Below are 27,096 nucleotides of genomic sequence, written 5' to 3' on the forward strand. Positions count from 1 at the left end.
GATTTTGGGATCACTTAGCAGAGTGAGAACAGCTCATCTTGGAGCCTGGGGCTGTCTGTGCATATGTAGCAGCTCTTGCTTGTTCCTTCCCCGGTGCTCATTGCCTTGCACATGCTGGTATTTGGATTTGGTCTGCGACTATTGTCAGGCCCTTCTGCAGCTCTTCTCATCTCTTTGACTACCCAGAAGAATTCTATACCAGAACCATTTTGCTGTCCTTTTTTTTTTTCAGGCTTACCATATCATTTATGAATGAGATGTGAAGAACTAAAGTATCTGGGACTAGAGCTGTGGTTTGGAATGAGCGCAGTGAATTTTCACCTTCAGTGTTTATGATAATCACGTTTATTTTTAGATATTTCCGTGTAGCTTTAAATATATATTTAACATTTATGTGGATAAACGTAGCCATGTTTATCCATGGCAGCATTGGCAGAGAACAGTTGAATTTTGTGTGTGCATGAGTTCACTCAAGTTGCATCATCTTTTTCTGTTGCTTACACAGGCATTTTCTGTTGGATTCCATTCAGGGCATTACAGCAAGCGCTTTTTTTTTTTTTTTTTTCCTAGATCACCTGGCTTTACTCACTAGCGGTTATTTTTTAGCAGAATGCTGCAGTGTCGTGGATACCTTCAGGGTTTTAATAGTTTCAGATCATGTACTGGCAGTTTGAACCGAGTTGTTGGTACCACTGAGAACCTGTAAGGATGGAGTATGAGCTTGGGAAACAGGGTGTCAGGTAGGGAAGAGTAAGGAACAACAGTTCTCTCCCTGAGAGTTACTGGTGAAAGAGAAAACCTTACAGCTCTGCTGGCACTTGATCAAACCTTCTCCAGCATTGGGAAGCCAGATAATTGAAGCCCAGTGGACCAACAACAATTTCTTAGAGCTTATTTGTGAAGTTATCAGCATGACCAGTGGAAAACTCTCTTTAGAGCCTCCCAGGTAGTGTCCTCACATGTCCAAACATACAGCGATGACTTGATCCCATTGCCTTGTCAGATCTTAATCAGGAGTGGTTCTGTGGTGGAAAAAAACACCACCACAACACCTTGTATGCTGGTTAAGCTGCGTGTCTTGACCTGGAAACATGAGCTGCTTCCAATTTGTCTTCTGCATGGAAACCAGAATATTAATCTAACAGAACAACCGGGGTGTCTGAGGCTGTCAGCGTGGAGCACAGCTGTTTATTTTGCAGATCATAAATCTGTGATGGTTCCTCAGTGATTCTTAATTCTGAGAGCCACTGGACATTAACTACTGCTGGTTCCCAGCCTCATGGGCAAGTATCAGACCAGTGACTGAGGTTTGGAAGGTCCTGTGCTCCATTAAGACCTGAGATGTCATTTTGAAAAAGATTAGTACATTTCTTTGTTAACTTTTTGAAACAAACTCAGTTTGCAAAGGAGATACTGAAGGAAAGTGAGTTTTATCTTTTCATGTAACTGCTAAAACAATGGAAATGTCAGGAGTGTTTCTGTTTGGGGGCGGGGTTGACACAGGAGATCTTCTCTGAAATTGCCATGAAATGTATATCGAATATGTCTGGATTGTTGTTACTCACCTTTTTCCTTCATTTGACACAATAAAATTTTGCTCATTACCTTTCCTAATTGTAAATGCTTTGGGAGCTTACATTTAAAATATTTTTTAGGGAGATTATTTTAAATGACTGAGGAGAGAGGAAGGTCTGTGTCGGCCTGTGCTTTAGCACACCAGTTTCTCATCTTGTGTTGTTTGAACTGAGTTCTGTGTCTAGAAAAAAAATCATTTAAAAAAAAAAAAGTGCTTGGAAAAAGTAAACAATAATTTCACCAGATGCAATCTCTGATGTGTGAAAGGAGACTGGGGACTTGAAAATGCTTTTTCTTTGTTTAAAGCAGTCCAGAGAGAGACGTAGCTTTTTTCCACTGCTGCTGTTCATTTTCTGTGCTACTTCCTCGCTCTGAAGTAGAGGAAGAGATTGCAGAGCCTCCTTTGTTTCAGTCACTCTGCCATCCCCCTTGGTCACAATCTGTCTCTGCCATGCTGTCTTCCAAATCTGCTGTTTTCCTTTTCTCACAGCCTGTCCTTTTAATGCAGGATTGTTTCTTTCATCCTACTTAGAGAGCAGCAGGAGGAGTGTAGAGGACACAGTGACCAGCCTTATTTTTTCATTTGTAGATTTTTTTTTTTTTTTGCTGATGGAAATGTCAGAGAGAGTTCAGTTTAATCCAGTAATCATTTTTGGTTGAAAGCTCAATTTTGATAGGTAAGTTAAAGCTTGCTTGTCAAAATTCCGTTTTCTGTACAAATCACGTGGTTTTCAGCTCATAATTAGGCTCAGCTATGGCCTCATTTTTCCTCAAGGTTTTAGAAGAACTTTCTTGGAAAAATGGGCAATTGCCAAATTCCACAATCTTCAAAACACAAAGGTGTGAAAGCTTACCCTTTGAACTATTAGAATAAATTTTTGACCCTGACAGACTTTCCTCAAAACTCCCTTGAAAGTGCTGAAAAACTGATTTTACTCTCAGAACCATAAGAAGCAAGGAGAATATCTGATTAACTTTGTCCAGGTCAAACGCTGCTGGTGTTTTGGGGGGAAATTAGAGTGGCTGTTAGAGCACTAAGCGAAATAAAAGGTTACGTTCTAGGAGGTGCAGGGTGTCTCTAGCTAGAGGAATCCCTGCGAGATCTGTCAGAAAGGCTGGTCCCCTTCTCAGAACAGTTTAGCTTTGTGCAGGGGTCATCCTGTGCGATGTGCGTTGAACATAAATCCAGACTAACGACGTTTACACAATGTAGAAATAAGTTGAGTGATTTGCTGTCTATGTAACAAGACAGCATACTGGCAACCCTCCTCAGCTTCTGCTTTTCCCCCACACTGAGCTGGGTTTTGTTGTCTGGAGGGAGTTTTTACTTTTACACCAGTCACTCGTCAGTCTGACTTGGCATTTCTCAGCTGGTCTCTAACAGTAAGATTTCCCTAGTGCTGCTGTTTGCTGTCAAAACCCAAGAGTTTAAAATCGGTTTAGTTTAAAAAAAAAAAAAAAAAAAAAAAAAAAAAAAAAGAAACCTGTCTGTGAAATTTGTTTGACATCTAGACTCCACTCAGTTAGGAATGGCTTGGTGTTGTAAGGTTTGTTTTGCACTAAACTTCCCCTCCGGATACAGTCGTGTCCCCGGTTTGCTCTGGGCAGTAGTGAGGGTGGTGTAGAGGCCCTCAAGTCAGAGCCAGCCATAGCCCCCTCCACAGCCAAGAGGAGAACCCCAGCTGTGCTGCAGGGAAGGACCACATTTTATCGAGCTACCTCAGCCATCCCACTGCCACAGAGCAGATAAGAACTGTGTCACCTTCCTTCATCGTATCAGCTTTTGCCCTGTGCTGCTTTTGAAGCAAGCTTCCAGCTACTGAGGAAGTTTGTTTTCTGTGTCTACATGAATACAGATTTATTAAAATAAACTAGACTCTTAGCTATAAATAAAATGGAATATTTTGTGGCTGCTGAATGAGTTTTGCAGAAGCGTGTCTGAAGGGCATCCAGCGTGGCAATACATTTTAATATGCTTTTTTTACGCAAGTAACTTATTTTTGGATGTGCCTGAGATCTACCAATGACCTCCATCATGTTGAGTTTATTTAAAGAGTCATTGGAATGGCAAATAAGATTTAGAAAGAGGAGGGGGTAATAAAGAATTCAGGATAGGACAGGGGATGAAAGGCGATTAGTACTTAAAGGTGGTATCTATGAACTTCAGCATTTTCATACAGAATTAGTGGTGGTTTCTCCAATAAGGCCTGTTTAAAATGGATTAGTTGATCCTGAGAATGCCAAATTTCTGAAAATTATTTGTTAGCTTTTGAGAAAAGAGGTGTAATGTATCTTGAAGTGTATCATTTAAACTGTTCTGCAGATGTAGATTTTAAGATAACTATCCTCGTTCTGTCTTTCTGTTCCTTGCCATTCCTTTCTACCATGCAGTTTTACAAAGGTGTTCTAGCTAGTTCTTTTTCCATAAAATTCCTCTTGCTCTTCTGCCTCTCCAGGTGTAAAAATACCAAATTAATTGTTTTAGGTAGTTTCAAGTCTTCATATATCTATTGGCACGTGCAGATATTGCTGGTGTTAGTGATAAATCTGTCAGTTCAAGGTGGGCTTCTGCCTTCTCTTTGGTTTTCCTCTTTCCTCTGTGACTGAGAGCAAACCCCTTCCCATCCGGAGGGGATGGAGGCTTGGCGTGGCTGCAGGCGCTGTGCAGTGTTGTGGCAGGCAAGACCACTGCTTGTAGGCTGCTGCCTGGGATGAAGGAGTCTCCTCTGAGGGGTATGGAGTACTTCGAGGGGTACGTGCTGTTCAGATGCGGGACAGCCACCTTTCGAGTCTTGCATTCTTGTTGGATGGATCGTTTTAGATGTGAGGAACAGAAGAATGCAGATTAAACTGACTAAAAATAATTCTGTACTTACGTATCCTTTTCTTCTGCGTCACAGGGTAGGGAGGAATCTAGCAAGAGCTTTAGCATTTGTTTCGTTACGTGTACTGCTGCACATGCTTCATCACGAGTTTGAAGTGCGGCAGTCAGATGGGGTGGGCACTCGGAGTAAGTTTCCTCTATTAAAACTAAAGCCAAGGACAGTAAAATACAATTTTTTGTTCAGCGCTTCAGAAGTGGATGGCCCCAGCTTCCTTGTGAGCCATTCTTCTGTTAGCTTTGGGACTGAAGTTACAGTAACTGACAATGAGGCATGAGGAGCAAAATGTTCACATGTGGCAGGTTGGGGCTCTTCCAGAGTATGTTTGGTCCTTGTGGAAGGCAATATCAATGATTTATAATTGGTGGCTAAAGAACTTCTGTGGTAGGCTTGTGAATGCGCACATGTAATGGCACAGGGGTTTGAGAAAGCAATGCCGCACGCAGCAAGAAGAGTGGAGGTTGTTGTTTATCGCGGTGGTGCTAACAAGATGAGGCTGATTACCTGTTGTGTGCTTTGGAAACTAGAAAAAACATCTGCTTGCAGCATCATGTAGGAAATACCCTCCCCTCTTGCAGGCTGTTACAGCCAGGCAGTCCCTGACTTTGGGGAGAGCCGGGGAAATCCCTGCAGAGGGACGAGCCGCTGCCAGCCATGGGGCTGGGCGGTCGGATGCCAGCTCTAACGCTGCCTGAGGGCACGGGCCCGCAGGTGCTGTAGAGAGGCTGCTGGGCTGGTGCCTCAGATGCCACCTCAAGAAACCGACTGGTTCAGATGGTTGTGTTGAATCAGGTCTTGAAAACGTTATAATAACATGAAACGTTATAATATTCTGAAAGAGGATTGCTTATTTATTTGCCCAAATATGCATTGCTCTCTTGCTGTATGTCTGGTGAAAGCTTTATGGTCGTTGGTTTCCCTTGCAGTCTTGCAGATGGAAAAAAGCTTGTCTCTTTGCTAAATCTCAAAGAAAAATGCTAAAATAAATATTTTTCCCTGTTCAGTCTGGGAAGTATTCTGAAAACTTTATAGAATAAAATTGTGCCTGAGCTGAAGTGAGGATCTCTTTGGAGTTCCGGCAAGAAGCGAACTGAAGCTGCTTTCTTCAGCTCATGGTTCATGGGTGAGGGAGTTACAGATGTAGGAGTCTGTATGCGTACACACCTCTCTGTATGTTGAGAGGGAAGGACGTACAAAATGTTTATTCTAGTCTTCACCATGGATGTAATTACTGTCTTGTTAATGGTGGAAGGAGAAGACAGGCCTCGCAGCCTTCCATCATGGTGCAGCCTTGCTGCTATCGCCACTGCCATCGCCGCTTCCAGGGCCTCAGGTCACAGCTGGTGGTAGCACAGTCATTACTGGGGTTGGCCAGCACCCCTGATGATACTGAAGCAGCAGTGCCCTTGATAAGAAATGAAAATTTCTATTCTGCTTGACTTTCCTGGTCAAGTCATCTTACCTGGTGCTATAAATTTCTGTGTTTGCCACATCAGGAATGAAGAAGTTTATATTTTCATGCAGATTGAGGCCAGTGTTGCTCAAAAACTAGGAGGATTCAGGTGCCTGAGAGATTCCAGAGGTGTCAGATACTACGTATTGACCCACTGTTCCCTGTCAGCACAGTTCTGTATGTCAATACATTTTATTTTCTTGAGGAGTTCCTTCCTTCTTGGCATTCCTGATGCTGGAAGCACAGCAGTGGGTTGGAGCCAAGTTGATGCTCTGCCTGTGACCACATTGACCAGCGTTTGTGTATCACTGAAAAGACAAAACTGTTCCCAGAATCTTTGAACAGTAGAGCTGGCAGACCTCGCAACTGATGCCTGGTGATGAACCTGCTCCGGTCAGTGTGGTGCTTTCGTCCTTTGGGTTTGGATCATCCATGTAGAGTTCTGTAACATCAGGCTTCTCAGTTGCTTTTCCTGGACCCAATCTCCTTTTAAGACAGAGGTGCTAAAGGAGCTGTCTGATGAGCAGAGAATGAGGATAGTGGCAGTGAGTGTAGTTTCCAGTGTTTTAGGATTCTTTTAGACATTTCATCTCTAATTAAGTTCAGTCATTAACACAAATACTCTGCAGGTAAAATATAAACCTAGATAATCTAAAACTGTTTGAACATACTTCTAAATACACTATCAGTTATCATTGATAACGTGACAGGCAATGTAGCACTATTGGGAAACCACTTGTTTTCCGCTCTACATTAATATTCATTCAAATTAATATTCATTCAGAAAGGGTGTGACTGTGATTGCCTCTTCAAAAGTTTGAGTAAAAGTTTGAGAGATTGGAGTATTCTGATACTGTATTGATTCATACAAGAACCTGAATGGATTCAAGCAGGAAACTGCTATGTTGCACTCCATTAGTCTCTCAAAATATTAGCATCCTTTATGCTACTTTGCTACTCCATTAAAGTGCCAGCTGATAAGTAGTTTCTAATGAATATCTTGTTAGCTCTTGTGATAACGTTTTCAGACTAGTGAGTACATTCTTGGAAAAACATCAGGCTTGATTAGGTCATTGAGTAGTCGGTCCCTTCAGTAACTGACAAGTGGAGGTGAAGAATGCCTGCAGCTTACAGTGGAAAATGCATGTGAAGCCAGGTAATCCTAGACTTCTGTCCTGAGCCCACGCACACATTCTGTTAGTTCTGAACCATCTTCAAACTTGCGTCAGCAAGCATCTGTCCTTCAAAAATATACTGTGAAACACAATATTCAGTTGCTGAGTCCTTTTATCTCTTCACACCAGATAGGCAGAAGAGCGTAAAAATAGTGCTTGGCAACTTGGTTGTGCTTGTGGACAGGGAGTCAGTCAGCCTTAATGCTAAGCCCTCAACAGAAACGGTCTATCAGTGTGTTTTCACTTGACTTTACATGCAATACCATTCAATATTGATTTGCGGTACAGCATCTGGGCTTCGAGATGAGATAGTTCTTTACTACCTGTCTTTTCCATTTTCTTAATGTGCACGCTAAGGACTTGAGCTTGCTGCACTACCAGCTGTCTTGTACTCTTTGTCCAAAGACTTATGGCACAAAGAGCTCTGCACTTTGAGAAAGGTAAAGGTAGAGCTGCTACCAAGGCTACACAACTATCTGAGTTAACACTGATGCCATAGCGGGTAAATAAAATTGTTCATGTATTTATATTGAAGTCTTCTCTATCTACCAAAGCACCATTGGTTTTTATTCATTCGTTAGATCAATTCTTTGCTTCTTTTCTTTTCCACTAATAGCTTATTTTTTCATGTGTAGAACTGTGAAAGGAGGAGGTACAAACAACTTAGCAACAAAGCCAGGATGTTGAAAACAGGAACAGCAACAAAAGCATTCTTCAGATGTGTCCCTTATTTCTGTAATCTGTCATTATCTGTTCAGAAACTTCCCACATGATAAAGTTATCACTGCAAATTCTTTTCAGTATAATCAGTCAGACTGCGTTTAAAAACAAACAAAAAACCCACCATAGCATAGATGACAAGGTAAATGGTAGCTCTCCTGAGAAGAGAGACCTACAGTAAAGGTCTTACATTTCTGAGTGTGAATTTTTCAGGCTAGCCTGATACGCAGATCTTTTTCGTTGGCTTACCTTTGAACCACAGCAGATACATAGCCTCTTGTATATATCAAAAGGCACTCACTCCACTGAGGAAATTTCACAATTACTGTAGGACTTGAAATTTTATTTTGAAAAAAATCTGCTGAGGTATGGTGGGTTATTTTGGGGGTTTCTCTCTGTATATATCTTAGTGAATTCTGTCGTGGACATCTGATTTTTCTAAATAGCCTAGTATTCAATGCCGAAGTACAAAAACAATAGTAATTCTTCCCTTGGGCTTTTAAAATACTGGTTCTTCAAAACTGTGGTTGAACTTTCTCAGTATTTTGTATTTGATGGTTTCAGTGCATGAATGTCATTGCTTCTTGATTGGTAATTTCTCTTAAGGATAGTAATACGGTGTGGTATTTTTCTATTAAAAATAAAACCACAACTTATTAGCTTCTCTTAAATGCTGTACTATTGTATTTGATAGAAGCTAATAATACTTCTGTCTTCTGTGTGCGCCTGGCTGGTAGTTTTGTTTTGTACCCTTAATATTCGTGGTCTGTGAAACAGAGAGAATAAACTATGTTTTTTCTTTGGTAGGATTTTTCCAATTAAAGATGTACCTGCAGAGCCTGAAGCTCTTACACACTGGCTATATCAACGATTCATTGAAAAGGAGGATCTCCTGACACATTTCTATGAAACAGGTAGGATGGTGTCTAGCAAAGAGAATTGTGCTTTGATTATGTCTTTTCTTATAAGGATCTCAAAGTGGTTTAAGAATGCATATATGCTTTTCACATTAATACAATACATATAGATACTAACACTTTTTATGTGGCAAAAGAATGTATACTAAGGAATGATGTAGAAAACAGTTTGCCTGGCTGTGATTAGCATTGGGTAGCATTTGGAAGCTGTCACAATTGAAACAGAGCTAAGGAAATCCCCTTGTTTCACCAGTAACATACATGTAGAGTTCAGCTGGGAAACTTGCTGCCAAAGGGGAATAATTTAGCAAGATTCAAAGAGGTAGTGAACGTTCACATGCACCAGTAAAAAGTATTCAGAATTTGTTAAGTTTGGAGGGGATATAAAATCTTCAGGGTTTAAAAATGAGCAAGTTCTTGATAAAAGAGAATAAATAAAGCTCTTATGTGAGGCAGGTTTTGTTTTATCTTAGTGAGGCTATATAGCATCTTCCTCAGGCACTTGTACAGAGAAAAACTGACCGAGGTAGTCTGTAGGTGTAGTCCAAAATCGTAGCTCTCTTCTGTTTCCCACTAAGTTGAACAGAAAGATGATCTGACTGGAAGGATCTGTAAGAACAACATAGCATAACGCCTTCGGAGTCTTTGTCTGCCTGCAGCCCTTTGCTGTGAGCACTGGTCTCCTTGCCATGACATACTCTGGGTCACTTCTGTCGTAACGTACTATCAGTGTTAATGGATCAGAGAGATACCTAAATACATTTGGGTCTTTAATAACATTACTGAAGGGATACTGGCAAATGATGTGATTTAAAATACCAGGTAAATGCTTAGCTGGGGAGGTGTTTCCCCAAGGCCCTTTTTTTTTTTTTTCCCATCCAGTTGTTGGCTGTGTGTGTGTTTTCAGAGCACAGACCAGAGGAACTTATTATAATAAAAAAGAAAATCCAGAGAGTAACAAATACAGTTTTGTTTAAACATACAGGAAAGGAAGTTTGTCAAACAAACCGAGTGGAAAGACTCCAGATGAAATAATGCAACGTGTTTTTGAAGAAAAATAAATCCCTTAGCGATTACAACAACTGCTGAGGAAAAATGCAGTCTGTTGAATCAACTGAGTTTAATATTCCAGAGTGACTTATGAGAGATGTTACTTCTGTTAGATGATTTACTGCAATAACTGTTTTGATTCCGTTCTGAGTGCTTAATTTATCAATTCTACTGCTTAAAATGATTGCTTAATTGAATTCGTTAGCAACCCAGCGTTGTACTGTGCTGTATGAAATATTGCTGTCATTCAGCCATAATTGATAGCCAAAGTCAGACCCTGCTATGTAACTTGCATCCAGATGCGTATATTAGACAAATAACTTCGTGAGTCTGCCTAAAAGTGTAGTCAATAGGATGCAAGGAATTGTTGTTATTGAAACATTATTTCACAAATACCATGCCAATAACATGGTCATGCCTAAAAACCTACCTAGACCAGAATTTCAAACAGTATAATGAATATAACCAGACATACTCCTTGGAATGTGCTTCAAAAATAGGATGATTGGTTGTAATTTACTGGGTAATGAGCATGAATTAATAAGACGCTATAAATGTAAATGCTATGACACAGAACCTTATTAGACATAAATTAGCATAATTTAAAGTTACTACTAATTATACCAGTTGAGAACTTACTTGCATTTGCTTTTGCTGTCATGGTTTACTGCAAATGTGCTATTGCAGTTTTTGGAAAACCCCACCAGTCCTGAGGACTAATATGAGGGGAATCCCTGAAGCTGCCCAGCAGCTTGCTTCTTGGGGGCTCGATGCATTGTCTCAAGTTAGTGCATTTTTAAGACTTGGGGATGTGGCAGCATTTTGACTTTGTAATACATGCTGCTTGGGAACTTATCTGAGTTCATAAGGTTTACTTCAGGTAGTAACTTTCATTATAAAATTAAAATAGTTTTATTTGGTGAACTATTTGTTTTAAGCCTGAGTAACTTTTAAGGCTACTTGAAATGTCAAAAGCTTGTTACTGGTATAAACTCTTATCATCAGTAGTAATATGTTATTTTGGAGTATTTTTATTTGGGAAGAAAAAGAATATGTGCCTAAAATATTTTTTCCCTTTTTGCAGTATTCCTAACTAGTAAGGGCTTCAATTGATCTAGGGAAAACCTGTAATATTCAATGTCTTAAAAAAAAAAATCTTAAAATTTGAAGATGAAACTGTCTCATTCTTTCTTATAGGTAGATTTTACACATTTCGTTTATAAAATTAAAATATTTACAGTAAATGTCTGTAGGTATGAGCAACACAAATATTCGTAGCAGTTAATGGAAAGCTTGTACTGGCAATTGCATGATTTCTCTGAAGTCTTGAGTGGGTTAACATTGAATAATGCAGTTATACAAATGGAATTACTTAGCACTTGGAGACTAGTTTTAAAACAAAAAACACTGGAAATGAATAATTGCATACTGAAGACATCACACTCCTTGTTCATTCTGACCACAAGCCAACTTATGTGATGTAACTAAAAAAAGTAAGCAGTGTCATCCTACAGGGCAGCAGGAGGGTATTTTCAGTAGTGGTACAGGAACACTTTTTCCACTGTACCAGCTCTGAAACCTCATCTGCAAATTCTGCATATAGATCTGTCAAGAAACATGAGTTGAACTGGGAAGAGGGGCAGGTAATAGGTGCTAAGATGATGGAGGAGACGAGGAGTTGTTTCTGGGAAGGACAACTGGAAGTGCTCGTCTAGCAAAGTGAAGGATCGTTTTCCCTGTAAGACACAAGTTGGCTTGGGAGAGGAGGAAGGGGAAGAAGCAGTTGCTGTCAGGTCTGAGGAGCAAGGAGAGTTATTTAAACCAAAGGTCAGTGTTGGTACAGGAAAAACAGATGAGCCATGGAAGACGAAATCTAGTGTAGAGTGGGCAAAGAAGAGATCAGCAGTGAGAATTAGTGGTGAATAAATGGCGTGGCAAATCTGCCCATGTGTGAAAATATGTGTCAGTGAGAGGAGGATGGGACTCATCAAGATTTTTTTTAATGTGAGAGCATTCATATAAAAAGAAAAGCTTTGTCTTAAGTACTTGACTGCAATTCCTCCAGTGATTGCAAATGTGAAGCACAGAGATAAGTTGCTGATGGTACCTAATTGCCCAAATTGTGTGGCTTCTGAGATTCAAAACTGACGATGTTGTATCTGTGCTGTTTGAATCATTCACCTCTCGTTCTTCTATGAGTAGCTGCAACTCTATAATGCTGTTGCAAGAACGTCTTCATCTAGTATATTTAGTTTTTGTATCCTCTGTAAATAACTTAAAAAAAAGTGGTTCATATCAACTAGGTTTTGTGCATCTCAGCAACATGTTACACAAATTATTTAATATACAGAAGTAAATATATGCAAACAATGTGCTTTGATCATAAGGCTCTGATGTATTTGGACACAGTGTAGTGTTGTAAGTCATAAAAAGTCAAAATAGGGAAAAATGAACGTTTTAATTGTCAGCTGTAACTCCTGCCAATCCTTCTCATATAAACAGACATCTCAAAAATTACTTCTAGAAAACAGAGTAGCAAATTAGAGTGCTTCCTTGTGACCTTCAGTCTATGTGACCTGACCGGCTAATGAATGTTCAAACAACATATAAAAATTATTGTAAGGGGAAAAAAAAAAAGTATATATACATATTATATGTATGTGGTTGTGTGTATATGTCCATATTCAAGAGGAAAGTTGAGAGATTAGTTGTTCACAGTATAACAAATTATTACCAAACAGCTGCAAAGCTTTACACAGCATCCATTCAGTTTGATATTAGCACCTTAGCACAACTATAAAAAATAACCCAGAAGACTTCAGTTGCCAGTCAGATCTCCTTGCAAGGGTTGAATACAGTCAGGATGGCTGCTTTTAAGGAAAGTTTAAGTTTATATCCAAATGAAATGAATGTTAGTCTTAATAATAAAGCTTATTTTATTTTCTTGAAGATGACTGGTAATAGTGAAGATTACTTTGAAAACGTACAGCCTAATACAAAACTAATCAATACATTGTTATGGGTCAGGTAGCAATGGTAAAGGCTAATGCATGAAGCCTATCACTCCTGCTGTGAAAGCATTACCTGTGTGTTCTTTTCTTTTTCAGGAGCTTTTCCTCCACTGCAGGGTCAAACGAAAGCTGTGTCTCGGGCGATGACCCTCAGTAATCTGTGGCTAGTTGGCATACAATCACTTGCATTTTTGTCAGGCGGTATGTGGTACTGCATCCTACAGTATTTTTATCATTGCCTATTTTAAAAGTCGAATGGGACCTGAGGACACAGTGGGAATCCAGGCTCTTGCAAATGAATATCATATTGTATGTGCAAATGTGAATATACAAGAGTAAAGGAAAATACTGGATGGACTCTTACCTCTCTCTGGGGAAATTTTAAACTCCACTGAAAGTGAAGATCAGTAACATAGTGACCTGATGATGTATTATTTTAAGAATTGTCTGTATTTTTAAAAAGTGTATACTCTCACCCACACTTAAGCAAATTCAGCATTTGGACAAAAGGTGCAATCGTACAACCACCGTAGAAGAATGTCTGCGACAAGAAAACTGTCACCGCAAGTATTTCTTGGCATTGTAGTTAGAGCTCAGAAAATTCAGCAACTTGTCTCTTCTGTAGTCTGTACAGCATTGGTGTGGTAGAGATTCCTCATTTGCACAAACTTGTACTTTATTGCAGCTCATTGTGCTGGAGTCTGAGATACTCTGCGGAGCTGGTGGCGGTAACTTTGAGGCTACCCAGTCAGCAGCTGTTGTATCTGACATGTTGATCTAAAACCAGGACCCAAGTAAGGTTCAGCGTCAGGTGTGCTTTGTGAGGAATCAGCCCTCAAAAAAAGCATTGCAGCATCATAGTGTGATTAAAAGTTATCCACGTGTGATGAATCAGCCCATCCCTGCTGTGGTTTTACCATCAGCTGTCCGAATTCTGTGTGCTACCAGTATCTCGTATTAGGAGGAAACCTGGAGAATATTAAAGCCACTTGGTCTGTTTCCCCATTGTGTTCAGAATGCATCCCGTTGATCATTATCACTTTTCAAAATGCACTTTTAAAGGTGAAAATACAGTGAAGGAAAGACATACATCTTAGGGAGTAGGGGAAAGCTTTATCTGTCATGCATTGGAAGCCAGAGCAATTCTAGCTGTTTCCGAAGGTCTGCTGGTGCTGCTGGTGATTTTTAGCCACCTTTGTATTTTGTATACTGCGGTCCCACCAAGGTGACCTTTGAGTGGTTTCTAGAGGCCTTTTTCTCCCCTGCTAGTTGCAACAGCGCTAAATATACTTGTGGGAGAGTTTAAATAATTCAATGCCAACCATCTTAATGTTTTGCTAAGGAATAATAGAAGGAAAACTAGTTTCTTAAAAAAAGAAAAAAAAACAGGTATAGTAGCTGTCATCAACTTATAAGAAGATATTACTGCAAAAACAAAAGGTACGTGAAATATTCTGAGTAACTCCAAGGAGGGCAGTACTAATTAGCTCACCAGTGTGCTAGAAACCATGGTGGAAGAACGAGTTGAATTTAAAGGCAAACTGGACCAGAAGTTCCAGTCCCATTTTTAGGTGTGTGATACAGGGTACTTCCGAAAGGGTGTCTGTGATGTACGGGCTTACTTCTGGCAGGTCTAGTTGGCATTGTGTTTATGTGATTATACACAGATTTGAAAGAGCTGTTCCTAAAATAAAATTAATCTCTCTAAATACCAGCAGGATAGCCAGAACTTCATACTCTAATTTTACTGAGAACATAGTAAGCCCTCAGTAGTTTTGGCTCTGAATTAGCAATATTGATCCCCCCTTCTCTCTCTCTCTCTCTCTCTCTCTCTCCTGCTACAGGAATCAGTAGGTGGTGTGCAGAATTTAAATAAATAAATACTTAAAATTTAAAGTGTTTCTTCTGGGGGTCAGGAAGGGGGAGTGAAGAGCGTACTAAAATGAGGCAATGCCAATTCTCCTGGTTCAATTGAAAGACACCTTGTCAAATATGCATCTCTATCTCTCCCCAAAATAGTTTTATCCTAGTTGCAAAAAACTAGGATGGTTGCATACTGTTAGACGATAGTAAGTTTCCCTGAACTGAGAGTCCACTCGTGGACTTAAAAGTACCTCTGTAACTGAAAGACAAAGGACAGTGATTGCCTACAGCTTAGTATTTTATTTAAGATGTCTCTAAATCCCACCTATTTACACCCAGTCACACACCTGAATTCTAGTGTAACATAAAATCCACTTAAGAGTGAAGCCCTGAAGAGGGAGGCAGTCTTGGGAGTACACTATTTTTCCTGTTGCTCCTGCTGAAGTACAGCTGGCAGAATGAATGTATTTAATCTGCTGCTTTCCAGGCAGGTGCTGAGGCAGCCAGTGCCATTACAGTGTAAGTGGTTATGTCTGCAGCACGTGGGCATAAGTGGACTCTCAAAACTGCAAAATGCAGATGGTGAGCTAATTATTTCTGTCCTCCACCAGGTGGTTTGATCAGAACCGCAGAGATGCCCATGATACAGCTGGTTTTATTTTGAGCTAGGACAGACTAGAGTGATATAAAAAGGGAAGTTTATATAAGCAGATTGCACAGCAGTAACTTGCATCAGGAGGTTGTTCTTTGTAGACCCAGTAAACTCCATGTAAGATCATACTGTTTTTTCAAATGCAGGGTTTTTTTGTTTTGTTTTTGTTTTGTTTTGTTTTGTTTTGTTTGTTTGTTTTTCTTCCAGTGGATTACAGTCAATAGTGAGTGTTCACATGCTGCCTGAAGAAATTAGTAACGCGCAATAATGTTTCAGATAATCCTTTGATTTATCTGGTCCTGTGCATTTTCAGTTAGTTCCTTTATACTTCTTACTATTGCAAGACATCTGTTTGCAAGCACTGATTGTTGTTTTGATAGGGTGAGGACATAGTGTTAGGTCCTAGGCTTCTTTTCCTTCCTGCACTGGAAAATGTGAAGGGAGCCTAATGTTGTCTCTCTCCGCGGCTGAGTCACTGTAGATGACAGTGGAATGAAACTGTTGTTAACAAAACCCAAAGCACCCTCCCAGCACGAATTTGGATGCTACTTCGTGGCAGAGAAGTTGTTCTAGTAAGGGAAAAACATAAAATGTATACAACACCTGAGAGATTCTGTGCTAAAAATACCATGCTGGTGAAGACTGGAGCTTAGCAGGTTGGTCTGTAGAACATAAATTCCTCTTGGTTGCAGTTCGGTTCTGCCTGCGGGCAGTTGGCCAGTGGTGGAGTTGTAGCAAGCATTTTGCTGCAGCATCCGTGGGTTTCCTCTTCTGAAGAGCTCACGATACATTTTATAAAAGTGATGTTAACGAACCGTACAGTTGATCACAAAATGGTTAATTACTGTACCTTTGAATTTGTATTAGGAGAAATATTATGGAAGAATGTATAAAGTGACAGGATGAGAAAGGTAAAGAAAAATAATTGTTGCGCGCACAAGCGAGAAGATAGTGAAGTTTATTATGAATAAAGACGTTTCTCTGCTGGGGTTGCACACAACATTTGTAAGTTTCTATGTTTAATTTTTCATAAATAGGTTAAAAGTGAAACAATGCAAGTCCTAATGGTTTAGCTCTTTGAATCCCGTTATATGAAGAATACCTGCCCCTTCAAAAAGAGCAGTGTTTTTATTTCAGTGCCCTCTGAGTGTACCTTCCTTACAGATTCTCTTTTGTGTTTGGTTCTAGAAAGTATTTCAACAATGTCTCTTGCAGGAGGGACTTTTTTTGTTTGTTTGTTTGTTTTTTTTTAAGTTGCTCTCATCAGATTTTGAGGAGAAAGATTGCAATTTACCGTGCTCACCAGAAAACTAAAAGCTTCCTTCTCCCTCTTATGTGCTCAGCATCAAAAATAAGATGCATCTTACTGCATTAAAAATCCAGCGACCACTGTGGTACTGCTCATTATTGACTTGTTTTGCAAATGATGTAATTGTTGGGTTTTTCCTGTCTGACATTGCCATAAAGTGCTGTTAACTTTTTCACTTGTTTGTACAAGTTAATACAGATGTACCGATCACTGTGTGTGACAGGATTCAACTGCTCCACTTTGCCTTGTCATAAAACGTTGGGACCAAAGGTACTTGAAACTGGGATTTCCAAATCATGAGTCTGGGAATGGTGCGTTCTGTGATAGTCAGCTGGAGGTTCGGTTGTTGATCTGATACAATCACACGAAGTAATTATACATCTGGGGTACTGTATTGTTTGGAAATAATGGAGCCATATGAAATAAAAGGTTATTTTGCAAAATTGCATATGTGATAGCTTTTACACTTTTTTTTTTTTGAAGAAAAGACAATTGGAAGAGCAAAATTGAAACCATACTCTGAGTTAAAAAGTCTGCATACATTATGAACAGTTTTGAGCAACTTCATTTTTTCTGTGTAAAAACTGTAGGCTACTTGGCTGTGACACAAACCAAGTCTTTAAAACAATTCTATGCATTTTAAAGCTAAATCTTTTATCATTGGATAATGAAGTAATCATACACTGAGGAACTGACCTGTTAAAGTGAATTAGTTCCTTTAAAGTTACTCTACAATATTGTTTGTTTTGTATGATAACAATTAGCTTTCTTGATACCATTTATTTTAGCCTCCAATTTTCTCCTTCCCTCCTGTGTTACTCGCATTTTGTTCTGTATGATAAAATGGATGCAGAAGCCTCTAGTGAGTCTCTGTGATTTTGCAAAGGGATGGTTGTGTTTGGATTTACTTTACTGAATTTATTTCATTGCATTTTTTTACCAAATCTTTCGCAGCCAAGATGTCTTTCACAAATGTAGACAGATACAGAAGAAGCATTTCTCCACAGAGATTATTAGGTGTTTTTTCCCATTTTTTTGTGTGTGGCAAAATAAAGTTGATTTTTTTCACGATTATTTCATGTGCTTCTAATCCTTAATAGTGGAGATGATTTTGTTTGAGAGTTGTATTTATTGTGGTTGTATCTAATAGTTGCACAATCTCTGTTGTGCTTGCCATCGACACTACAAACAGTAGGGTAACACTTCAGTTCACCATACAGTGAGTGTTAATTTAAGTGATATTGTTGCTTGTAGAGCTCTCAGGAAGGATACAGAGAAATCTTTCTGTGCCAGAAGTGGTTTAAGGGGAGGAGTGGAGCAGTAGGGCAGAAGCAGCTTCTGTGGTGCTTGCCTGCTCGAGCACCTGCTGGAAACTTCTCTGGCACCGAGACCGCAGAGTTTCTGTGCAGGGCACTGCGTGGCAATGATTCCCCTTGAAGTCTGTGAGAGTTCAGGCGGCACCAAGAGCAGGACCTGGGCCCCCAGCGTCCCTGGACTGCTGCCGTCCAAGAAAGAAACGAATCCAACCTTTTTGTGAGCAAGGCTGTAATGGTTTTGTTGGATGCATCTATTTTTTGTCAGAGCAGTCTGCTTTTAAACAAGTTCAGCCAGGCAAAGCAATATAGAGCGGGACAGCACCCCTCCTTCTGTGGCCTGGGCCAGCTCGCTAAGGATAGCTCTCAGAGTACCAAGAAAAGGAGCTCCTCGGAGCACAGGGAGGCATCTCGCGAAACTGCGCAGTGGTTGTAGTTATGTCTACCTCTTTGTTTCCCTTCTGGGTTTCGTCCTGTTTTCCTGTGTGGTGTTTTTTGTGAGGGGGGGGGGGAGGGGATCGGGGAGGGAAAATTTGAAATCTAAATATAAGGCACTGGTGGGAGATCCACTGCTTACCAGCTGTGTTGTCATATTGAAAAAGCCATTGTTTTTAATTCCTGCCTAGTATGAAATGTTTTAAAAATCTTTCCTGCTGGAAAGAAAAATGTATTTTTAAAAAACAGAAAAAAAATCCTTCTTTTGGCTATGAGAATGTCAGCTGTATGAGTTGTGACCATATCATGACATGCTGATCAGATATAAATAAATTTTTATCTCTCAGGACTCTATCTTGTATTTTTACTTTTCTGGTAACTGTCACGCGGGTTTTTGTTTGTTTTGTTGTTGAAAATATTCTTGATTTCAGCTGAGGCAGCAAATAAAAAAGGTATGTGAGTGTCATGTCACATGTGTACAAAGAAACACCTCTTGCTGATCCTAAAATAAAATCACCATGTGGAATGTATCCCGAGGCTTGCTAGTTCACAGCGAAGGGGAATTGCTGCAATTAGCTTCCACTTCCAGGTGCTTTTCTCCCTTCTTCCCTTCCTGCCTCTCTCCTTCCCTTCCATCCTCTCCGAGAGCTTCGGCTCCTGTAAAATAGCGCACTTGGCCCGTCTGGCATGCAGAGTGCGTGTGCACCTTTCCAGCCGATTTAAAAGCAGCCACCTTCTTACACAGAGGGTGCAGAGAAACAGCTCTGACCAGAGTGATGGTCACAGGGGACAGCAGTGTGCCTGTGGATAAAAACGGGTGTCTGAGGTGGTCAGGTGTGTTACATCTGTAGGCACTTTATTATTTTTTTTAATTTTGAGATCACAATATCTCTGTTTTCTGGCAGAAAAAAAAATATATATATAGACATATGTGTTAATTTCTTTGTATAGATAGACTTCATCAATACTTACATTTTCAATGCATCCTTAGATTCTCTGGGGAATAAGGAAGAGTTCTCTTTGGTTGTCCTTCCAAGTGTCAGTCTGGTTTTGTACTGAGTTAAGTGGCTGGTTTGATAAAAGGCTGCATTTTGAAAATAAGTTTTCCATTTGCAGTTAACTGGTATGATTCTATGCAGATCAGTGGCATACAATATATTTTCATAAATTAGATTAAATAAACTTTTTTTATTATATCAATTTGTTATTTATAAGGATGAGTCATTGAGTAGTCCAAATCACTTTGTAAAGTTTGTGCTTGACAGTAAGCATTGTTACAGGAAGGTTATATATCTAGCCACAAGAGATCATGGAAGAGTCCATCAGGAAAAGAAGTCATCCCAGGAGGCAGTGACACCAGAAAGAATGGAGACGGTGGCAACCAATGACTGAATGCAAGTTTCCACTGTAAATAAATACAAATAAATAAAAGGGCAGGCTTGGTTCTTCAGGCAGATGGGTGAAGTAGCAGTAGAGTGCAGTAGGATTTCTGTCTATGGCATTATTGGGACCATATATTGAATATTGACTCAAAATAGCTGGGCAAGACAGAACAGAGAAGTTAATAAACCATTTTTTCTGCCCTCTCTGTTTTCCTTTCTGGACTAGGTATGGCTGGCTGGCTGGCTGACTTGAGATGAGACATGCTGCCCACTCCCTTAGCAAATTTTTCTCCTCCTCCTCGGGATGCTCACTTGCAGTTGTCTCTTTGACGAAACTGCATGCTCCCTGCTCTGAGCCGTGGCTCTCTAACTTGTCTGCTTGTCACACCCTGCGCCTTCTTTTTCCTTCCTTTTGCCCCAGTCTTGGTTTTAAGGAAGAATCACGCATTCCTCTTCATCCACTGGCTCCCCCTTCAGGAGACTCCATCAAACGAGATTAGAGGCTGAAACTTCACATTCAGATGCGATGGTGGAAGTGCTGCTGCCTGACTCCTGTCTGTCTCATCCTCACCTCCCACCAGCACAACCAGACAGCCGACCTGTTTCCCTCTCCTTGCACACATCTCCTTCACTGAGGTGAGGGCGATAGGTACAGCAGCACTGGGAAACCCTAAACCTGCCAGTACTGTTCTCTGAGGTGAAGTCGCTGGGTTTTCTTTTCCCTGCAGGCTTTTTACACCTTTGGGAATGCTGAAGCTGTTGGTTGGTTGTATTCACGACGGTGTATGTTTTGGTTGTTTTGTTGGGTTTGGTGGATTTTGTTTTGTTTGGGTTTTGTTCGTTTTTGTTTTTCCTGCTGCTGTTGTGTTCCTTCATCTCTGTGTTTCTCTTAAGCTGACACGTGGGGATGGTGCTTGTCGGCAAGTACCTGAAGTGGAGGAACCCATACCTCGCAGGTGGGGACTGTCCCTCTGCACTTGTGGCTTGAAGTACACACGGTCGTGGAGTTGTGCATCCTCTGAAAACGAAAAGAGTGCCTTCCGCTGGATGAGACAGCTTCACTGTGGCAAACTTAAACTTGCAGAGCAGAATTGTTGGCTCAGGGATTTGGTTTCATTTGGCCACTATTTTGACCAAATCCTCCCTGACAACTGGTTTAAAAAAAAAAAAAAAAAAAAAAAAGAAGTGGAACATTGTTGTATGTGCAGTGCTCTGCTCTGTTACACCACAACCAGTGAATTACGGGGTCTGCACTTGTCAAACACAAATTCAGAGACTCCAGAGTTGAACCTCATAGGCTATAATTAGGGTGGGGCTGTTTTTCCAGGAAGTTTCTTAGCCAAAACTGATGACAAAATATTAATATTATTTTAATAGGCCAGTAGAGTCATTGCTTACAACTAGGCTCTGTTTATTGCCCACAAGCCTGCAGTAATAGTTGCTGAAACAACGTGGATTAACCACTGCTGGATTAATCTCTGGCAAATAAATGTTCTTCCACTTCTGCCTATTCCAATACTGCGTATTGATTCCTGTGTCGCTTGAAGCAGATGGATTTTGTTTCTCCAACCATTGCCTTACAGTAATACTAATGAGGTTTGGTATGTGCTTTGTGTTTACCCTGTAATTATTTAACCTTGAGAAAAGTAGTATGTTTTGCAGACAAGTAGGTATTTGCTAAGTGGACAGAAGAACACGCATGGGAGGACAGTCTCCGAAGGTCGTCTGTGACACCTATAGCCACGTGGCACATACACAAGTTCAGTTGTGCCAAAAGAAGGATCTAGACCAAGGTGGAGTTTTAGCATTAGTCACTGAATACATTTTGACTTTTTTTTTCCCTCCAAGAAACTGAAATGAAGTTGTACCAAAGTCCAAAAAAGACCCCACAGAGCTAGTTAAAGCTACAAAGGTAATCTGGAAAAAGTTAGTGGAAGAACGAAGCCTAGCCTGTTTATCCCATGGAAAGTAAAATAAAATTCTATTATGTAAAGTCCTCTGTAGGTACTTTCACTCATGGACTACATAGTCTGAGAAGAAAAGCCCTAAGACGCAGCAGTTCTGTGCAGAAGAAGCTATCCTGACAGGTATGTGTTCGGTTCTTCAGTCTTGAAGATACAACTGTCAATTTAAATATTTTACTACAGAGCTGAAATAGAAGGAGGCACTGTTTACCCTGATTACTACACTGGGAGGTTGTGACCTACATTATGCAGGTTACTAGACTAGATGTTGTCTGAAAGTCTGTGGAACTTACTATTTTGCTTGTAAGTCGAGTGCCAGTTCTCTTTTAGGCTTTTAAATTCATAGAATCAGAATGGGTTGGGTTGGAAGGGACCTTAAAGCCCATCCAGTTCCTACCTCCCTGCGGTGGGCAGGGACGCCTCCCACTAGACCAGGTTGCCCAGGGGCTCATCCAGCCTGGCCTTGAGCACCTCCATGGATGGGGCACCCACAGCTTCTTTGGACAAATTCTCAATACAACAGGCTCAAAATGACTCTGATCCTGCAGGAGAGAGCAACAAATAAAATAGTATTTTTTGAGGCTATTCAATGATTTTTCTTATTGGCACTGTTGTAATGCCTTCATTCATTATGTGAACACAGCTCACAGCAGCTGCACAGTGAATCAGCCCCCAGATATGCCCGAGCCATTATCTGCTCACCAGGAATAGCCAGTGCTGGTGCCTCAGGGAAAATTGTAAGGATCCCTGGAGTGGATAAGTATCAAATAACCTTGCTATATATAGGATTTTTCTTCCTAACCTTTCTGTTAGAAGCTGGCTTGTGTCCTGGCCCACTGGAATTTAGATCCCAAATTTGTTTTCTTTTTAGTTTGCCTCCTCACTGTCTGTTCTGTTTTGTAGTCCTGATATATTTTTGTGCTTGGGGAGGTTAATGAGTCCTGCAGGCCACTTACAGGCTCTTCAAGAGTCCACTGTGTTTCATAAAAAGCTTCATTAGATCTAAGTGTTCTGTCTTTGCATTGGTTATTTTTCCCCCTTGTGTTAATGAGCAGTTTAAAAAATAAAAAAAATCTCCAATTTGTTTTTTTCTGTTTACCTTTCCTAGGTTTATATACCTCTGTCATGCCTACAATGACTGGGATTACTCTGAGCTAACTATTTAAACTTCTGCTCTCGTTCCTGTAGCTTTATCACCTGCACAGTTATTTCCTTCTGCTTGTTATTATAACATTCAGAGAACTGATCATCCTGTTGGTGTGATTTATTTAAATAGTAATTTATTTAAATAGTAATTTAAATACATCTTGATGGCAAGGTTAGATTTATTAATGGATTTACCATTAGTGATATCCTGACTCCGGTGAAACATATATAAATCAAATGGTAACTATGTTAGCAGCTACTACTAGCTACTAATAGGCTACTGCCAATTGTTCTTTATCCCCTGTGCAAAAATACACATTTAGCTTCCTTGCTTAAGGAAGAAATCCAAAAAGATAAAATGGTTCCATAAGGTAGGTTTTAAGCAATCAGAGAATTTAAGAGAATTTACTTCCTTCATCCTAATACTTATCTTAAAAAAAAAAAAAAAAATGTTTAACAAACCACTCGAGGTTCGTTTGCATCCCCCTGAAATCTTTGAGGCATGAGCTGGTGTTTGTAGAAACCAAAGCACAGCCTGAATACCCTAAATCAGTCACTGACTGAGGAATAGTCCTGGCTCTCTAAAGCATCTATGAAATTTGGTCTCTGATTTCTATGTGTGGCCATTTAATTTGCTATATGAAAATAAATCCAAAATATTCAGCTAAGCCAAAGGGTGAAGATATGGAAAAAATACATGTTACTATGCAAAAAGGTATTGACAGTTGTTTTCTGGCTTGCATGGCTCTCTCTAGCACCTTGTTGTGTAAGGAGGTATTATATATGCTGCGTATGGTAGCTCAGGCAGCACAGCAAACCTGAGTGTATTAAGGGGAGATATCACAAGGTCAGAAGTGCCAATTGCACTGATTAGTGCAATCCTGACTAAGAACAGTTACATGACTTTATTTTTAATGAGTACAAGGATTATGGGAATTTAGATGGAACAATAATCTATTTTTATCTAGTATTTTGTAAGCTCAGAAGATGAGTCAGAAATAAGCTGTATACTAAGAAAGGCAAGAGCGACTGTTAAATGAACAAAACTGCAGAAGCAAAAAATTCTTTGCTTTGCAGCACTGTATGAGTAGTAGGAAATCTTGAGCTTATAGCAATAACCCTTACTTGGTATTGGAAGTACATATTCTGATGACAAAATGCAGTGTGGTGCCTACCTAGGAAATTTAGTGCAAGATTATTTTAAAAATGCTTCAACATCTGCAAGTCAGGAGGAAAAAGAAAATGCATTTTGCTAACAGATATACTTGTTCCTTCTAATTGCTGCATCATCTCCTAAGGAAGGTAAAGAAGGCTAAAAGTACTAAAAGAAGGGGAAAAAAAAAGGGATCTGTAGAGAAATTGCTGCTTTTCAACAGCCCAGTCTTTCCTGCACATCACAACCTAGAAAAAGGGGTATCAGCTTAATTCTTTAACTTCTTCAGGGGTTCTTTAGAGACAGCTCATGGTTGTAAATAAGGTTGTAAGGATGCTCAGTCTGTAAGTTACTCACTTGCATCGCAATTACTGTACATGGCACTAATTAAAGAATGCTTGAAGGCAGCACCACACAGCCGTTTGACAGACTACAGGCTCAAAGTGAATTAGAGCAAGCCCAAACAATAAAGCTCCTGTTCTCAAACCTGACAATTGAATAGGTTGTGCTATGACTTGGAGTTCATTTCTGGCTCTTTGTAATGTGTCCTATCATGCTTCAGGTTGCACTGATTTTAATTATGATTCTTGTTAAACTAACTATAGTCACAATAGTAGCGTTGTGCTTTTGTGTGGGGGCTAAATGTTGTTCATCTGAAATGATGGAAGGGAACTTCCTCCAGTGTCCTGATTGAATCCAGGTGGGCTCATGAGACAACACCTTGATGTGATGGTTTAACCACTTTTTCAGCTAACTCTGCTCAGGTCTTGGCTACACAACAATTGAAATCCCAGTAGACTTGTTCATACCAATGCTCCCATCACCACTGACACTGGTAGACTTGTGCCAAATCAGAAAAGAAAAGTGCAGAGAATAAAAACTAAGCAGACAACAGGACAAGGGTCTGGAGTGCTCACTGATGTGGCTAATAAGGTTACAGGACAAGTACCCAATATTCACTTTTATCAGGCTTGTGGCCCATTCAGAACAAAATTAAATGTTCTGCCCTGCCCTCTTTTGAACTGTTCCTTGCTAGGGGGCCTATAGTGATCACAGTACAAAGTGTCTCTTGCTGCCTTTTACCCTTTTCTGATAGAAGCACCTTACTTCTAGCTCGTTCTTTCCACAAATCTGAAGAAAAATAATTACTTGACTGAAGCAGCTAATTTGAATGTAAGAGATAGGAAGCAGCTTTGTAGAAATAATTACGTACAAGCATTCAGTGGTTTAGTTAGACTGGCTCAAGCATGTTAAAGTACTCATCTTCTGCTCTGAAACATATCTTAAGCTGTTTCTGGTAAGTCCCCAAATGCACTAGCTACACTGCTGTCTAGCAATAGCCAGTGCTACTGAACAGGACTGCAGGTAGACCAGTTTCTCCCTCTTCTTTCCTGCATTTATCACTGCAGAAGTAACACCATGATTTACAAGCCTGTTCTGTATACATGTATTAACCTTTGAAAACAGATTAGCGTAAGGAAACAGAAATGTTCTTGTTCTTCCTTTCAGAGGGAATGAGGAAAAATGTCTTAAGAAATTGTCTTAAGACATGTCACCTGCTCCTCAGACCCGTTTTCACGGGGGTGTCTGTCTGTTCATCTCTCTGATGCACGATGTTAAGAGAAACATTGATTCCTACGAGTGTATGCCTCTCATCCTCATTGACTAATGCATGCCGGTAGACACTGAGGATGAAGCATCATTATGTAATTGTGCTTGGTGCAGGCATTGAACCTCTCCTGGCATAACAGATCCTGTATTAAAGGCAGAAGCAGCTTTATCCTAAGTAGTATTGCTCATGTGAATAGACCTAAACAGGAGCAGATGTACTGCATCTACATGAAATGTTATGTCACTATGCTGTTAATAATTTTCATGCTGTTGATAATTTTCAGTTAAAAAAGAAAAAAGTTTGATTTCTTTATAGAGGAAAAAAAATAGACCTTTGAGTTCTGAACATTTTGTAGTTTAATCTGTGACGTTATAAAGTCAGTACTAGATAATTGTAAGACATACATTAAGCAACGTATTTTGACCTTGACTACTCAGACCTCAATTATTCAACCCTTCCAGTTATTATAAAAGGGGTCAGATCCTCTGATGTCTACTAATTAAAACTATAAATAAAAACGTTCCAAATTTATCTGCATGTTCCCTATGCAGATTTCTCCCTAGAAATAAGGAGGAATTTTGCAAAACCACATCTTTTCAGGAAGATATTTCTTTTCTGTTTGGAAACATCCTCAGGTATGCCTTCTGTACAATACATGAATGCTGGAGGACACTGCTATTTTTTACAAGTAGTTTAATCACAGACAGCTAAAGCAGCAATCTTCACCTGCGTTTTCCGTTTCAAAAATGAAACCTCTCAGGGAGCTGACTAAGCTAGCAGTATGATCCAGCAGGTGACAGGATTGATTGATTTCATAGGTAGAGTGCAAAATTCAGTGATCTGTACCTCTGAGCAGCACACAGCAAATGGTCCTGCTGTTACTAACCTTACTGAATGGAAGATTTCAGCTTAGTGCAGTGCAGGCCAACACATCTGAAGCAGAACAATTTGGAGCCAGTTCTTGTTAATTAGGAATCACATAATGACAGTACGGTATATTTTTCTATTAAAGACATTAGGAAAAGCCTACTGGGAGAAGAAATGTATTTTACAAATGTATTTTACTAGATCAAATAATAAAAGATACTGCCTCTTCCTACAATCTTGCCTGAGTCATATTCATGTAGTTGCAAGGATGTACAGAAAGTTCAGAATCCATTTTGAGATTCTTTGACACAGTGTATAGCAGGCAAGAATGGGACTTCAAGGAACTGTGCTGCAGGGTATGTCTAAGCTGAACAGATAAAGAAGTCATAGAAAGGTAATTTTTAATAGACACATTAATGTAAGAGAGAGAAGTGAGTACCAGAGCTCATGAGAAAAGTCTAACCTCAGTTTAAATTATACCCTTACTCTTGTTTATGAGCTGAGTTACTGGTCACAGCTAGTCAGACACACTAGTCTGTCACTTAACCTCCACGAACATTTATCCATGGACTGATGTTGATTTGAGCCAGTTAACATCTTTATTGTTAAGGCACTTC

At 39.9% G+C, this 27,096-nt stretch overlaps 1 protein-coding gene across 1 annotated transcript in view; it reads left to right on the forward strand.

Annotated features, from left to right (window-relative positions):
• Positions 1 to 18,704, forward strand: part of LPGAT1 (lysophosphatidylglycerol acyltransferase 1) — a 68,120-nt gene extending 49,416 nt beyond the window's left edge. Inside the window, exons 7-8 of the mRNA XM_082756400.1 lie at positions 8,613 to 8,719; positions 12,880 to 18,704. Of these exons, the coding sequence (XP_082612526.1) occupies positions 8,613 to 8,719; positions 12,880 to 13,031 (259 nt within the window). The 3' untranslated portion in view covers positions 13,032 to 18,704. The remainder of the gene's footprint in view (positions 1 to 8,612; positions 8,720 to 12,879) is intronic.
• The last annotated feature ends 8,392 nt before the right edge of the window (positions 18,705 to 27,096 follow it).

This window comes from Aythya marila, assembly GCF_965140915.1.
Source record: "Aythya marila genome assembly, chromosome: 3".
Taxonomy (NCBI): Eukaryota; Metazoa; Chordata; class Aves; order Anseriformes; family Anatidae; genus Aythya; species Aythya marila.